This window comes from Hypanus sabinus, chromosome 4 (assembly GCF_030144855.1).
Source record: "Hypanus sabinus isolate sHypSab1 chromosome 4, sHypSab1.hap1, whole genome shotgun sequence".
Taxonomy (NCBI): domain Eukaryota; kingdom Metazoa; phylum Chordata; class Chondrichthyes; order Myliobatiformes; family Dasyatidae; genus Hypanus; species Hypanus sabinus.
The window spans coordinates 147047395-147063951 of NC_082709.1; the positions used below are offsets into that span (position 1 = coordinate 147047395).

Sequence of the window (16557 nt, forward strand, 5' to 3'; positions counted from 1 at the left end):
TGGTTGGGCAAATGTTAGTCAATTGTTAAGAATGAGGTGATGGAGTACTTGGTGACCAAGGACAAGATAGTACAAGGTCAGCATGGTTTCCTTCAGGGAAAATCCTGCTTGACGCACCTGTTGGAATTCTTTGAGGAGATTAAAAGTAGGATAGATAAAGGGGATGCAGTGAATGTTGTATATTTGGACTTTCAGAAGGTGCCACACATGAAGCTGCTTACCATGGTATTACAGGAAAGTTACTAACATGGTCAGAGAATTGGCTGATTAGTAGGATAAAAGGATCCTTTTCTGGTTGGCTGCTAGTGACTGGTGGTGTTCCGTAGGGATCAGTGTGTTGGGCCCACTTTTTTTTATGCTGTATATCAATGAGTTAGATGATGGAGTAGATGGATTTGTTTCCAAGTTTGCGGATGATACGAAGACTGGTGGAAGGGCAGGTAGTGTTGAGGAAACAGGTAGGATGCAGAAGGACTTGAACAGATTAGGACAATGGGCAAGAAAGTGGCAAATGAAATACAATGTTGGAAAATGCATGGTCATGCACTTAGGTAGCAGAAATAAATGTGAGGACTATTTTCTAAATGGGGAGAAAATCCAGGAATCTGAGGTGCAGAGGGGCTTGGGAGTCCTTGTGCAGAACATCCTTGCAGGTTGAGTCAGTGATGAAGAAGGCAAATGCCATGTTAGCATTCACTTCCAGGGGTCTAGAATACAAGAGCAAGGTTGTGATGCTGAGGCTTTATAAAGCACTGCTGAGGACCCACCTTGAGTTTTGTAAACAATTTTGGGCCCAAAATATTAGAAAAGATGTGCTGGCATTGGAAAGGTTCCAGAGGAGGTTCACAAGGATGATTCCAGGAATGAGAGGATTATCCTGTGAGGAACGTTTGATGGCTCTTGGTCTGTACTCGCTGGAATTCAGAAAGATGAGAGGGGAACTCATTGAAACCTTTCGAATGTTGAAAGGCCTAGACAGAGTAGATGTGGAAAGGATGTTTCCATGATGGGAGATCTAGGACAAGAGGGCACAGCCTCAGGTTAGAGGGGTGCCCTTTCAAAACAGAGATGTGAAAAAAATTCTTCAGCCAAAGGGTGGTGAATTCGTGGAATTTTTTGCCACATGCAGCTGTGAAGGTCAGGTTGTTGGGTGTATTTAAGGCAGAGGTTGATAGGTTCTTGATTGGACACGGCATCAAAGGTTATGGGGAGAAGACCGGGAACTGGAGTTGAGTAGGAGATTTTAAAAAAGTATCAGCTATGACTGAATGGTGAAGCAGACTTGTTGGGCCAGGTGGCCTAATTCTGCTCCTATGTCTTATGGTCTAATCACTCTACAGGATTTCAAAATACCAACCTAATGGCATTATCACTATCTTGCTAATTTCTGCCATTTTCTGAAAAGGTAAACCACTTATTTATTGTTGCTACATTTTGTAATGAATGTCAGAGCCACTTGGAAGCATGTAACAGTGCTATGAAATAATACATTTTTAGTGCCCTCTTTCCATTCTCTTGGAAAGATTTTTGACAGTGTTCTCAGTTTTTGAAGTACTTCAGAAGTTGGCAAGATACAATAACTTATAGTAACTTGAAATTTGATCATAACTTACAGGGTCCAATGGTCCACAGCATTCTCTAAATGACTTCTGAATCTCCTTCCCCTGCAATTCCAAGGCAAGGCAAGGTCCTGAACATAGTTCCATTACCATACTCTGTAGAAGGTATGTCAAATCATTAGTAAGGAAAGATGTGGTTTCTTCTAACATCTTCTAATGATTACTTCGCACTTGTTTATGTTTTATCATGTTTTTTTTAGATGGAAAACCAAGCAATTATCAATCGCTAATTTCTGATCTAAGGACACATTCAAAAAATTTCCTTTTGTGCATCCTCTGTATCCATTGATCTTCAGTAAAACCGGGGACTAACACCTTCCAGTTGTGAAAGTTGTAATTGATTTTTTAAATATTTGACCTTTGAGAAAACTGACAGATTTGGCTACTAAATTCATCAGTAAGTCCCGGACAGAGACGGAATCATGCTGTGTGGAGACAGGCCCTTTGACCCAACTAGTGCATACCAACTCTATTGCCTACCAAGCTAGTCCCACCTACCTGGATTTGGCCCATAGCCCTCTAAAACCTCTCCCATCCATGCACTTATCTAGATGTGCCCGATTCAACCCTTATTTCTGGCAGCTCATTCCAAATACAGACCACCCTTTATGTGAACACATTGCTCCTGATATCCCTCTCATATCTATGTCCTCTTGTTTTTAGTACTCCCTCCCTGGAACAAATCACCATGCTTTTACCCTATGTCTCTCATAATCTTAAAATACCTCTATCAGGCCACTCTTCAATCTCCTACATTCCAGGAAATAAATTCCTAGTCTATGCAATCTATCCTTGGAATTCAAACCCTAGTCCAAGCATCATCCTGCTAACTCTTTTCTGCACCTTTTCAGATATAATAATGTCTTTCCTATCACAGGGTGACCAAAACTGTACACAATACTCCAAGTATGGTCTAACCAAGGTATTATATAAGTAAGACACTACTTTCCAACTCCTGTACTCAATGTCCCATGCTGAACTAGCATTCCAAACGCCTTCTTCATACCATATCTATCTGTGACACTACTTTCAGTAAGCTATGTACTTGCACTCCTGAATCCTTTTGTTCCAATTTACTTCCCAGGGCTCTTCCATTTATTGCATAAATTCTACCCTAATCTGATCTTCCAAAATGCAATACTCCTCATTTATTGGACTGAAAGCCTTTTGCCGATCTGCAGCCCTTAGCTGTACTTAGCTAAATATGATCCCCTTATAATTTTTCATAACTTGTGTTTGAAAGTATACAAAATGTTGTCCAGTAGATACAGTGAACTGTTGAATTGTAGGCAAGAGAAAGCAAGACCTGGCTTATTCAAGCTGACAAACTTTAGGACCTCAGGCAAAGGATGGCCCCTAATCGCAATCCTGACTGAAATCAATCCTCATGAGTGGCTGGATTCAAGATGGTGTAATCTATATTCCTTAGATGCACATGATGGTCAGACAATTAATAACAATTCTCTGAAATATTTATGAGTAAAAGCTAATGGATGCTTAAAGTAAATTATAGCTATAAAAAGAATCAAACATTTTATTTACTTTTTTTTCTAAAAGCAGTCATAACAATTACCGAATTATGTTAGATTGTCCAGACGATTTCATTGTTCACTGTTAAAAATCAGATAACTTGTACATTTTGTGTTCTGCATTAAGTTCTTCCCACCCTTACTGATTATTTTTAATGTTCTTCATCCGCCTTTATCTTCTTCCTACTTACGTTGTATTCAGAAACAACTCCTTTGTATACTTCTAAGAACTCCTCTGCATTGGCTCGTTCCATATTGAACTGTGGGCAGCAGAAAAAGGAAAAAAGTAAACAAGAGTTGATTTCCACCACTTAAAAAACATTTGAGCATTCTCTTCTATGTACTCAAATTACCTCTCCCATATGAAGGTGAAATTATATAGCACAAGATTCACTTAACTACACAAAAAAAAACAATCAATATTTCCCTCCATCTTCAGGTGACTCAACTTTGATAGGTATTACTCCCCACAAAAGAGAGAGTCACTCAATGTGGTCCCTTTTAAATCAAGTGGTTGTATTCTTCACAGGTGATGTGAAAGTCTGCTTCTTCAGAAGTGGCTGGTTTCCAGAGCATATTGTTCCAATGAGAGTGAAAACCCCAAATGTACTTTCCAGTCATAGACACCACTGCTCATGTACACGGTCCTTTGTGCAACTTATCATATAATTACTTTAAAGTTTACTAGGCAGTTGTATTGCTGTCCTCCAATACAAATCCAAGGCTTGACTGCCCATAGTCAATGAAAAAGTGCTACTAATTACCTCTCGACAATATCTTCCAAATATGCTGGCTGATTAAGCAATGCCAGCGTGGTAAACCATGTATATCTGTCTGGACATGCCTGGCCCTTTTCCTCTGCTGACTGCTCCTGTGGCTCCTCCCACAGACCCCTGAATAAAGGCAATTGTGTCACTGCTCCTCTCACTGCCCAGGAGAGACATCCAGCATAGACGTGGATTCATTCTGTTGTTAATAAAAGCCTTTCAGTATTTACTCTACTTCCAGTCTTTTGAAGCAATTGTTAGTGCATCAGCCAGTCCCGCCCCAAGCAAACAGCTTCAGCATTCATCCTCAAGAATTTCTCCTTTGGCTCTTCCCACTTTGTCCAAACTCAAGGGTTAGTCATGGACATCTTCATGGTTGGGAGCTATGCCTGCTTGTTCCAAGCCTTCCCTGGTAATTCTCCTCGACTCTTCATGTGCTGCATTAATGATTGCATTGGTGCTGCTTCATGCACCCATGCTGAACTCATCAATTACATGAACTTTGCATCCAACTCCCACCTAGCTCTTATATTCACTTGGGCCATTTCTGACACCTCTCTCTCTCGATCTCCCTATCTCCACCTCTGAAGACAAACTGCCAACATCTTTTATAAACCTACCAACTCTCATGGCCTTTTTGACTCTTGTCTCTGTCTCCTGAAAAAATGTTATTCCCTTTTCTCAGTTCCTTTGTCTCCACCACATCTGTTCCCAGAATGAGGCTCTCTTTTCCTGGACATCAGAGATGTCCTCCTTCTTCAAAGAATGGGATTTCCCTTCCTCCACCATTGATGTTGCCCTCATCAGCATTTCCTCCATTTCACAGATATCCATGCTCATCCAAATTCCCGCTGCCTTAACAGGGACAGAGTTACTCTTGTCCTCACCTAGCCTCTGCATCCAACAAACCATTCTTCATAACTTCCACCATCCTCAATGAGATTCTACCACCAAACACATCTTTACCTTTTCTCAACCCCACTCTTCGCTTTCCACAGGAATCGCTCCCTCTGTGATTCCCCTTTTCAATCATCCCCACTAATCCAGAAAGCTACACCTGCCCATTCACCTCCTCCCTTACTACCATTCAGGGTACCAAACAGTCCTTCCAGAATACTTGCAAGTATCACTTCACTTGTAAATCTGTTGTGTTGTCTATTGTATCTGGTGCTCAAGATGTGGCCTCTACATTGGTGAGATGCAACATAAATTAGGGACTGCTTTGTCGAGCACCTCCCCTCCATCTGCCAAAAGCAAAATTTCCTGATGGCCAACAATTTTAATTCCTATTCCCATCTGACATGTTGGTCCATGGCCTTGTCTTTTGCCAGGATGAGGTCACTCTCAAGTTGGAGAAACAACACCTCATATTCCAACGAGGTAGCCTCCAATCTGATGACACGAACAGCAACTTTCCCTTCCAGTAATTGTTTCCTCTCCCCCTTCCTTCTTCTGCTCCCTATTCTAGCCTCTTACCTCGTCTCACCTGCTTATCACCTCCCTAGCAACCCCTCCTTCTTCTCCTTCTCCCATGGTTCACTCTGCTCTTCTATCAAATTCCTTCTTCTCCAGCCCTCTACCTTTCCTACCCACCTAGCTTCGCCGCTCACCTTCTATCTCTCCTCCTTCCCCTCTCCCCCACCTTGTTACGTTGGCATCTTCCTCCTCCTTTTCCAGACCTGAAGAAGGGTCTCGGTTCACAACGTCAACCGTTTATTCATTTCTATAGGTGCTGCCTGACCTGCTGAACTCTTCCAGCATTTTGTGTGTGTTGTTCAGCAATGAGACTCCAGTTAACTTTGGTTAGCTGCTTTAGGAAGGGATATCACTTGCACATTTGACATAGGACTCTGAAGCACACATGCTATTCTGAATTCTTTTATGGTGGGAAAAGATTCAAGGATATGTGGTAAGCCTCCATTAAAAAAAATGCAATGTCTCGATTAATTCTTGGGAATCCCTAACCCATGAACACTCAAAAGTGACGTGGTGGCGCTGTGAGCTTGCAGTCTGCGCAGGGAACCACATAGGCCCAGTATCAACAGCAGTAGGATTGCACCACTTCACAAATTACTCACATGCCTGCTCCCTGAAGCATCACCTGTGGTAAAGTGTACATTGTACACTGGCCTCATCAGCCATTTCAATGCCTCTTGAACTACAGTAGAAGCAGGTCATTCTTAAACCCAAGCGACCAGCTAAAATTTTAGTAATATGGCAGATCACTTCATAAACTATATTACAATTCCCCCAATTTTATTTTCATTTTCCATAGTATTTGGGTTCCATGTAACTTGGAGCACGAATTCAAAGTCAAAGTACATTTATTATCAATGTATACTACATACAATCTTGAGATTAGTCTCCTTACAGGCCGCCCCAAACGAAGAAACTCAATAGAACCCATTAAAAAAAAGACCATCAAAAACCCAATGTGCAGGAAGAAAAAACAAGTGCAAACAACAAAAGCAAGCAAATAACTGAAGTTCACAAAACTGAGTCCATAGCCACAAAGTCGTTTGTCACTGCAGCCAATCCAGTACCCATTAGTTGCAGGCCACAGCCTCAGTTCTGTGCAGACACAAGTAAAGCCCACAGAACAGTGAGCTGAACTGGCCTGTCCCTTCCCTCTGCCCCTATTCCCTGTCCTGGTGCTTAAATCATCCAAACTTTGGGTCTTCACTCTTAGACCCAGACCCAAACCCTGACACTTTGATAAGCTCTTGGGCCCAGACCTCACTGCCTTGATTCAGCTTGTACCCAACCTTTCCAATTCTGCCCGGTGATTAAACCAGTCAAATCACATGTCATTACTTGCTCTCGGACCCATGACCTGCCACTTCAACCTGCTTTTGGGCTCGGGTCCTGCTACCGCAATTTAACCCATACCTGCCACACTGCAACCATCCTGTGCCTTCAAAGCATTCAGTTCAGTGCAGAGACATCAGTAATGGTCTATAGGCTTTTCTAACCGTAGCAACATACAGTGGATTCCAGTTAATTGGAACACATCTGGGTGAGTACATTTTGACCAAATTAAGCAGCTGTTCCAATCAGCTTAAGTTTCATGGAAAGAGTTAAAAAGGTATGTGTAAAAAAAGGCAAACTACAGTTAACTGAGTAACAAATTATGTATTTAAATGAAATACAGAACAAATTACAACGCCACCAATGCTACACAGTACTATAAAATTGTGTATTAGTTCCAATCGTGATTGATGGAGGAATTCATCCAGTTTACACTGCCGTGTATGGGGTGTCTAGGGAGGGATAGCAACATTGGTGAAGGGATTCATTGTGTCCATTCTGGGAAGCTTCCACACCCTTTGTCCCTCTCTCAGCCATGGCTCCAAGTAGCTGTTAGCATGTGACAGCAGACACACCCCAGTACACCACTTCACTTGGCAGGTGAGGATAGCTGGTGGATGGGAGGCTTCATATCCCGGTGAAATAGGGACATGCCTGTCCTAATGTGTGAAGTCAGCTCAGGCAGACTGGGCGAATGAGATCAACAGCAAGATCCAACAGCCAAGAAGGTGGTTCTGCAATGTTTCATGGAGATTGAAGGACATGATAAAGCACAGAAGAAGTCATGATTATTCACTGCTCCTCAGTTTGTGATGACTAGTCATACCACTGGACCCAGACTTCTGAGGTCGAGAGAGTGAAACTGTGGAAGTGCAAAAGTATTCTACTTTTTTAAAAAACTCTCCCATACAGGTTTCCTGTCATAATTGGATAAAATGGACAACCAACACACTGGTGTGTTCTTTTGTTTGACTGTAAATGAACAAAATTAGCACAGACACCTAGTGCAGACATTGGAATGCCTTCATACAATGCTTTTAATGATTGCAACCTCCAAATTTTTATTTGCATTATAATATATGAAGATGACTGTTGATACCTTCAAATTCTTCATAGTTCCTAGCTTGTTGAAGTAGCAAAATAGTTTCATTTTCACTCTTGGCTACTTTTGGCTTCTCCAAGCTTAAATCTCGACAACCATCAGTGACAAAAATCGCTGCTTTTTGAACAGAAACACATGCAGCTGACGCTAATTAAAAATTGTTTGCTCTAAGCACAGTGGCCACACAAGCTCACGTGGCTGACACTAATTAGAAACCGTTCAGCAGTTCTGTGACAGTGTCCCAAAGAAACAAGGGGAATCTCAGCTATTTTCTCAATTAGTTTTTGACCTTTAAGAGTTTTCTTAATAAATGACTGCCCAGATTAAATGTGTGTGGAGGGTCAAGGGAGGGGTAAATGACACATATCACCATGGATCATGAACATACTGTATATGTGAAACAGATTTGCTGACAAAGAGCAAGTTTACATAGTAAACAGTGGGTACCAAGAAATATTATTGAATAATACCAGGGGTTAATAATACAGACTTGAGGAAAAGCCATTGTAGCCAATTCTCAGACTCCAACCAGACAGAAAGAGTTTGAATCTGAGTAGTAGGGCCCCTACCAAAGAGAAGTAACAGATAATGCTAGAGTGGTCAACCATATAAATGGTAATAAGTTAAAATGAACAAGAATATAGCTTAGTATTATCACGAATCACAATCAATTTGTGATTTTCTGAGCCATTTCCTACTGTAGCCAGTTCTTAATGGAAAGCTTCAAACATGGTTTTCAGAAAAAGAGGGTTACGATACATTCAAACCCTCTGGACAATAGCCTGCTATAATGTAGACAAGCTTATACCTTTTTACAAAAAAATTAGGAGATTCTGAGGGTGGGAAGATGGGACAATTAACAATAACAGTTAATATATGACAACCTGAGAATACACTGAACTATAGGAGTTAGGACTCCTGGACAGGAAGATTTTTTAAAAATGGGGAAAAACAGGGGCTTAAAATATCAAAGATTAGGAAAGAGAGGATTCTGAAGAAGTTTGACTTAGAGTTCCTGGGAATGGAAGAAAAGCAGCATACATAATTGAACTGCTGAACTCAATGTTAGTGACAAAGTACTTGATGAGTTCCCTGTGCTAGTCTTTTTTTTAAATGGTGTGGGAAGAGAGGGATGCAAGATGGTTCTAGTAGATAAGAGAAGTCAAGAATTGTTCTTTCAGCCCAAGATAATTCTGCAATAGAATCCATTTTTAGCACAGGAATGCAAAGCCCAACACTTAATTTGGTTCCAAAAGATGTAGTGATAAAAGTTAAACCTGCTTACTGCTATTAATTTTTAAGACAATATCCCTTTGACTTAAAGTTGAAATGAGATCCATGTCAGGGGCATCAATAGAGTATTAGTTTTGTTTCAGACCACGGCATCAAACTAAAAGGCAAGTCATTAAACTTTAAAAATATTAAGCAAATACAGTGTTGAAAATGTGAAATTGTTGCAGCAAGTGTTTTCAGGTTGACTTTATTCTGGGGCACAGAAAAAGTATTTGTGGAAGGAGAGGAGGGTGACAGTGAGAAGGATACAAAGAAGAAGTCAGAGATGGTATAGTTTTACACTGGTATTCACTTTTTCCGGTGTCATAAAACAATCAAACTAATATTGTATTCTGTCTTATAGCACATTGGAAATATACTGTACGTACATTTACTTATGACATTCAAGATTTCTTCTGTTGTACTTTTATATTCTATAGGAGTCTAATTCAATTGTATTGTTTCAAATGTGGTCCTAGTCAATACTGTGGTTTGTTTCAAGGACCGATTATGTCAAGTGGAATCCATTATATCAAGTGGCTGCAGTCTGTCAACCTAATGGATAGCAATCTTATTGACACAGCTGCACATGTAATTTCAATTGCCATTTACTACTTAAAATATCACTAAAGGTAGACTGGAAGCTCTTACAGTGTCAATATAGGACAGAGGTTGAAGGCTAATACTTGTTCATTATTATTAATGGGTTCCTGCTAGGTAAAACTACTGACCATATCTTTCTATCTCCAAATTTAAAGCAAACTTGCTGGAAGCAATAAGGATGTCACACAGTCATAGTGGTGACCTACAGATATTTAATGCTTCCATGAGAACTCAAAGACAATGGCAAAGGATCTAGGAATAGTCTCAGTGCCCACAGATGAACTATGATCCTTCACTTACCTATCCACTGGTGCCCAATAACTACTGGGTAATCCTGCCAGTTTCAATAAACTGAGTAAATATTCTCCACCAGTGGCAATGCCAATGCCAAAATTAAGCAGCAATACATCTCAGTGTAAAATGAGCCCCCTACACTAAGACTTACTACACCTTCAATGGTATTAGTTTGACTGATTACAATTGTATTAATATGACCATCCCAGAACAGCCCAGTTATATCGACCAAATTTCAACACTCTCACAGAGCAATACAGGTAGAACAGAAATACATGAACTTTGCAAACATTTTAATGCATTTGAAGCTAATCTTGTCCAGCTCCAAAAGGTTGAAAAAGCATTATAACAAAAAAACTCAAACCAAGGCATTTACCCTAAAAAACAAACCAAGGCATGGAACCAAAAAGAACATTATAGTAAAAATTCTTAAATTGAATGTTTGTAAATCAAGGACTATCTGTAATCTTAGCTTAGACCAAAAGTTCCCTAATAATGCAGGGCACTCTAATGGTAATGTTGGAAAAAAACAAAATCAAACATGCCATTAGTGTGTCAGGTTAACCTTATCTAGTGAAATGGTAATCCATTTGTAATCATAGTGAGATAATCTTCTGCAAATAATAACCAAAAATAAATACTGTCTCTGAAAGAGACCACAAGTAAACAGATCATTTCCAGAAGAAAATGAGAAGGCAAGTAGGCTATTTAAAACATCTGTTATCACTATTTGTATACATAAATAACCACATGGGTTTATAGCCTGTTATCTGTTAATCTAAATAACCTGAAGAAAGTACACTACACAGCTTTGGACAAGATATGTACTACAGAATGCAGTGCTTTAATGATCAACTCATTAATACACAGTTATGTGAACATTAGAAGTTTTGAGTTGTGCAAGATGGTAAAAGAGAATGATTAAGTCTGGAAATTGAGATAACACATTTCTGAACATAGATGAGATAGACAGAACCACTCCAAGTTTTGACAGAATCACAAGAGAGACTGCAGATGCTGTAAATCTTGAACAACATACAAAATGCTGGAGGAACTCAGCAGGTCAGGTAGCATCTATGGAGGGAAGTGTACAGTTGTCATTTTTGTCTGAGACCAAGTTTGAGCAAACTTCACAGCCACTTGAAGGTTAGGAAAGTATAAAGGTGAAAATAGGCCAGTACAGAATGCCATTACAAATGTGACCAATTCAATCAGTACATATGGTTTAAATTAACAATATTAGCAATACAATCATACCAATAACAGTGACAATCTATGTTTATAGTACATAGAGTAAAACAGGATCTCAAGAATCACAGACAATAGGCCAGGGGTAGGCAACCTACGGCTCGCGGGCCAGATCCAGCTTGCGAAGGTATCTAGACCAGCCAATGAGTAAATATTGGGATATTATGCTTCTCCAGCCCATGAGCGATTTTTCCTTATTCTGAGTGTTTCATGCGACCACACTGATGGACATGCATGGCATCTTGTTACACTGGCCCCAAGTTCTGTTTTGCTCCAAACCAAACACTGGTATATACAAATGACTACCTTATTAATATGTATTAGATACTCTCTGTGCACGCACAGGTTTTCAGATAGATCATTCAAATTTGTAAACAGAAACAGCGTCACTGTGTTTTAACAAGAAATCCATGTTAAATATCCAGATATTTACATGTGCTACGATACTTGTTGAATAACTTGCGTTTCGAAATAAAATCGAAGAAAAAAATTCCAGTGGCAATGAATGCAAAACGCAGGAAGGTAGACACTGACTGCCGAAATTTCCAAGACACTTGGACACTAGATTACTTCTTCATTGAGCAAGCTGGGAAATCGGTTTGTCTCATTTGCCTAGAAAATGTTGCTGTGAAGAAGGTGGCAAATATCAGGCGATAGTACTAGACCCACCATAGTGGAAGTTTTAACAAGTTTACTGGGCAAGCAGGAAAGTTGAGTGAATGAAGGCTAGTTTCAGAAAACAAACGTCATTTTTTTGCCAAGAAAAGCAGTGAAATGAAGGAAATACCCATACCAACTACAAAGTCTCAAAATGTATTGCTAAAAAGATGAAGCCTTTTACAGATAGAGAGTTTGTCAAAGAATGTTTACTGGCAGTGGTGGATATTGTTTGTCCTGAAAAGAGGTCTTTACTTGCATCTACCAGCCTGTCAGCAAGAGCGATCACGTGGTGAGTTGAAGAATGCCCACCGATGTTAAAAAGTTTTTTAAGGGATGCCTGCAACGAATTGCCAGAGCACAGTCTTGAGAGATACTGCTCAACTTGCAATGTTTGTGCAAGGAGTGACCTCAACCTTTCAAATCTTTGAAGAGTTTCTTCAATTAATCCCCATGAAGGACTCGGTTACTGGAGCAGATATTTTTGAAGCTTTGTTGAAAATGATGTCAGAAATGAAACTTAATGTGTCGAAGCTAATTGGCATCACAACTGATGGGGCGCCAGCAATGGTGGGACAGAAAAAAGGTATCATCTCATTGCTGCAAGGACAAATGGAAAACCTTGGAATCGCACAGAAACTGGTTAAAATTCATTGCATTGTCCATCAAGAGGTATTATGTGCCAAGTCTTTGAAATTAAAGGATGTTATGGACATTGTTCTGAAGGCAGTGAATCTGATCCTATCTCGTGGATTGAATCATCGCCAGTTTCAGCAGTTTTTGTTGGATACGGAGGCAGAATATGGGGACCTGGCATATTTCTGCAATGTACGCTGGCTTAGCTAAGGGTCAATGCTGGAAAGAGTATTTGCATTGCATGAAGAGGTGGCAATATTCCTTGAAAGCAAAAATGAGGATGCTTCACGTTTTTGTGATCCTGATTGGCTTGCAACCTTGGCATTTCTTGTGGACATTACATCTCATTTAAATAATTTGAATTTACAACTTCAAGGAAAAAATATCAGCTGATACATGAGGTGTACTGTCATATTGTAGCCTTATGAAAGAAAGCTTAAATTGTGGGAGTACCAGCTTCAAAAAGGAACATTTTCCCACTTTTCAAAAAAGTGAAGCACAAGATCCAGGCATTTTTGTGAATATGGTCCAAGAATTGAGAAAAGAGTTTTCATCTCGTTTTGCTGATTTTCACTTGCATGCAAATAAGTTCAAGCTGTTTGCTACTCAGTTTGATGTGAAAGTGGACACTGCATCAGAATTTTTTCAAATGGAATTGATTGAGATGCAGTGTGACAACATATTGAGATCGAAATTTCCTTCTGAAGATGTGTCAGTGCTTGACTTCTACAGAAAATATATTCTTTCAAGTGGGAAGTATCCTAACTTAGTGGACCATGCAAAAGAGATGACATCATTGTTTGGCAGCACTTACCTGTGTGAGCAATTATTTTCAAAATTGAAGCACACCAAGAACCATTTGAGAACAAGATTTACAGATAATGTCATGCTCTTGGCATCAACAAGTCTGACACGCAATATTGAGAAGCTTACAAGCAACAAACAGCATCAAGTTTCACATTGATTTATCAACTGTTTGCATTTAAATGGATAATTCCAATATTTCAATTTTTTATGGCGTTTATCTGGCCCACCGTCCGCTCATTAATACGCAATCCAGCCCACAGAGGCATAAAGGTTGCCAACCCCTGCAATAGGCAGTCTCCAAATATGCAAATAAAACATTACAATCATGGAAAAAAAATCCTTCCAAAGATAAGCGGCATTAACTTTCAAGTTGTCACTGTTTTAAAAGCATGCCCCTCAATTCCGAGGCAGAGTCCTCTGGTTTTAGACTCTCGCTCCATAGGAAACTTCCTCTCCATATCCACTCTATCAAGGCCTTTCACCATTTGATAGGTTTCAAAGAGGAAACCCAACACTGAATTCTGGTGAATACAAGCCCAGGGCCATTAAATGCTCTTCATATGTGAAGCCATTCAATCCTGGAATCAATTTCTTGAACCTCCTTTGAACTCTCTCCAGTTTCAGCACATCCTTTCTATGATAAGGAGACCAAAACAGCTCACAATACTGCAAGTGAGGCCTCACCAGTGCTTTATAAAGCCTCAACATTACATTATTGCTTTTGTACTCTTCAGAGAGGTTTTAACAAATTCAGTATAACCTAAGTGCAGCAAGAGGAGAAAGTTTAAAGCAGATATCAACATAGGCACTTTTTAATGTATTATGAAACTGTTGTTTTCTTTTTGTTGCGGGATTCACTTGAGTCCTCACTCACTGAGTTCCATATGTAAATAGAAAAGATTCACATCTTATTGCAAACAAAAATCTCATCGCTATGTTAATTTGAAAGTTTAAGCAGAGTTTACAATCCAGTGATATGTGCTCAGCAACAAAAATCTCCATTAATTATCACCATTTCCACATGACATGTAACGGCATTACTTCCACACATTTCCCAGGGGAATGATTCTAAAATTACCAGTTAGCAGAACCTAACTTAAACAATACGCCAAATGCAATATATTCTCAAAAGTTGTCAGTGGTTCAGTGAGAACTCAAATCTATTTCCTTGTAACACCTTTGCACCATCTCACAGGCTCCAGTCTGGATTGAGAAAAAAATGCCTCAAAGACACCGTACAAGGTTCTTACTTGCCACTAGTGCAACCCCAGTCACTAAAGAAATTTCAGTAATTCCTTCCATTAGGGCAACCTCAAAATCACTGACAAATCTGTTGCAAATAGCTTGCAACAGAAATTACATTGCCAAACCCATGAATCACAACAATGATTCATTGCCCAAAACATGTGCCATTTTTCAACTAGATAGCAGCAACCTATGAAAGATTTCATTATCACAATGAAAAGCCTTAATATGCATTACTCACTCCCATCCATCCCTCCAACCACCAATGTCCAACGAATGTTGAAACCCCATAACACGACAGTGCCTTTTTTAAAAACCATCTCTCTATCTTTGGTTTTCTCATGGTGCTCTTATGCATAAATAATGGAAGTAAGATAAAGCAAATAAACAGGACAAATATATTTTAATGCGTCCAAATTGGACCAAAACCATGTAATGATTAGGTAATTGTATTTGAACATTTGCTTATTGCCTATCTTCCATATATGTTTATCTGGTCTGCAATTTCCAAACAGTACTTCTAAGCCGGCCAAATATTGATCAATTTAGTTTACCCCTATATAGGAGAACCTTGGTGTGCTACTTGCCTGGTTCTCGATCTATACCCATGCAGTTTACATGTTTTTGAAGGTACATTTCAAATGCGATAATTTCTTCTGCTTTCACCATCTTTATAGACAACAGTAAATTAATTTATTGGATCTAATGATCCAAAGTTTATGCTTACTATAATCCATCTGTGGACATTCTAGAATGGTGATGAATTAATCAATGACTCATAAATGTCACTGACCATGGCTCCTCCTGAGCAGTAGAAACAGTAACTTATGTTAAACCATGAATGGGCCAACCAATGTTCCACAATCTTCACTTTATTAAGAAAGCAAAAGAGGATCCCAAGAAAGAATATTATAAAACAATTCTGCCTGGGGTTTGAAATCACAGAGCATATTTAGCTTGCAAAAGAAGAGGACAGAATTTCAGAAGTTCCACTCTTGATACACGGTCTAAATTTGAGTAATGCCAGGTCAAGTGTTCAGGACGGATAGCAGATGAATTCAGTCAAGATTATATCTCTGATCTAAGGACTGCTGAATTAAATGAATCAGACTGCTTTCTGTTGGGTACGATCAAGCCCCTGTAAAATATCAGGCTTCATTTGCTTTAGATACACTCATTACCACAGATCCGATTAATGCCTAACCATTTTGGAATAAAAACAGAAATTGATGGAAACACTCAGTTCAGACAGGTCTTGACAAGTTAACTCTTCATCTCTATCCATAGATGATGCCTTACTTGATTTTATTCATTTTCTATTTTATTACTGACTTTAGCACTGTTTCTTTTTAAAAAATCATTATGTGTCTAGTTGTGAAAGATATAATTGGCAAAAATCAAGCAAAGTGATATTTATTTTATATCTGAAATAAGAAAGGCAAAAATGCAGTTGCTCTGAGAAAGAAGTGACTGTAGAATGAGGTAAAAGTGGGGTGAAAGATGAACACACAAGTTTGCTTTGGCACTGGAATAATTCCTCAAAGCATCACTCTGAACTCAATTGGACATACGCTTTATCTTAGCCCATAGGGTCTACGTAGGTCCCCTGCTGTTCGGGATATCTCTGCTGCATTACTTTTTTCCAAGGTACCTATGTTTGCAATAAAACAGGGCATCTATTCCCATATCTATGCTGCCACTCTTCTTTAAAGTGCTTAAGATGTTAAGGCTTTAACAGACAGACAGACAGACATACTTTATTGATCCCAAGGGAAATTGGGTTTCATTACAGTCACACCAACCAAGAATAGTGTAGAAATATAGAAATATAAAATCATAAATAATTAAATATTAAGTAAATAATGCCGAGTGTAAATTAGTCCGGGACCAGCCTATTGGCTCAGGGTGTCTAACACTCTGAGGGAGGAGTTGTAAAATTTGATGGCCACAGGCAGGAATGACTTCCTATG

The 16557-nt window shown here is 39.4% G+C and overlaps 1 protein-coding gene across 6 annotated transcripts in view; it reads right to left on the minus strand.

Moving 5' to 3' along the window:
* The window catches only part of nme7 (NME/NM23 family member 7), a 161149-nt gene that overhangs the window by 35704 nt on the left and 108888 nt on the right, over window positions 1-16557 (minus strand). For all 6 annotated transcript variants that reach the window (XM_059968312.1, XM_059968315.1, XM_059968318.1 and 3 more), the window contains exons 8-9: window positions 3340-3408; window positions 1614-1715 (exon numbers count right to left, since the gene is read on the minus strand). In XM_059968312.1, coding sequence (XP_059824295.1) covers window positions 1614-1715; window positions 3340-3408 — 171 coding nt within the window. The remainder of the gene's footprint in view (window positions 1-1613; window positions 1716-3339; window positions 3409-16557) is intronic.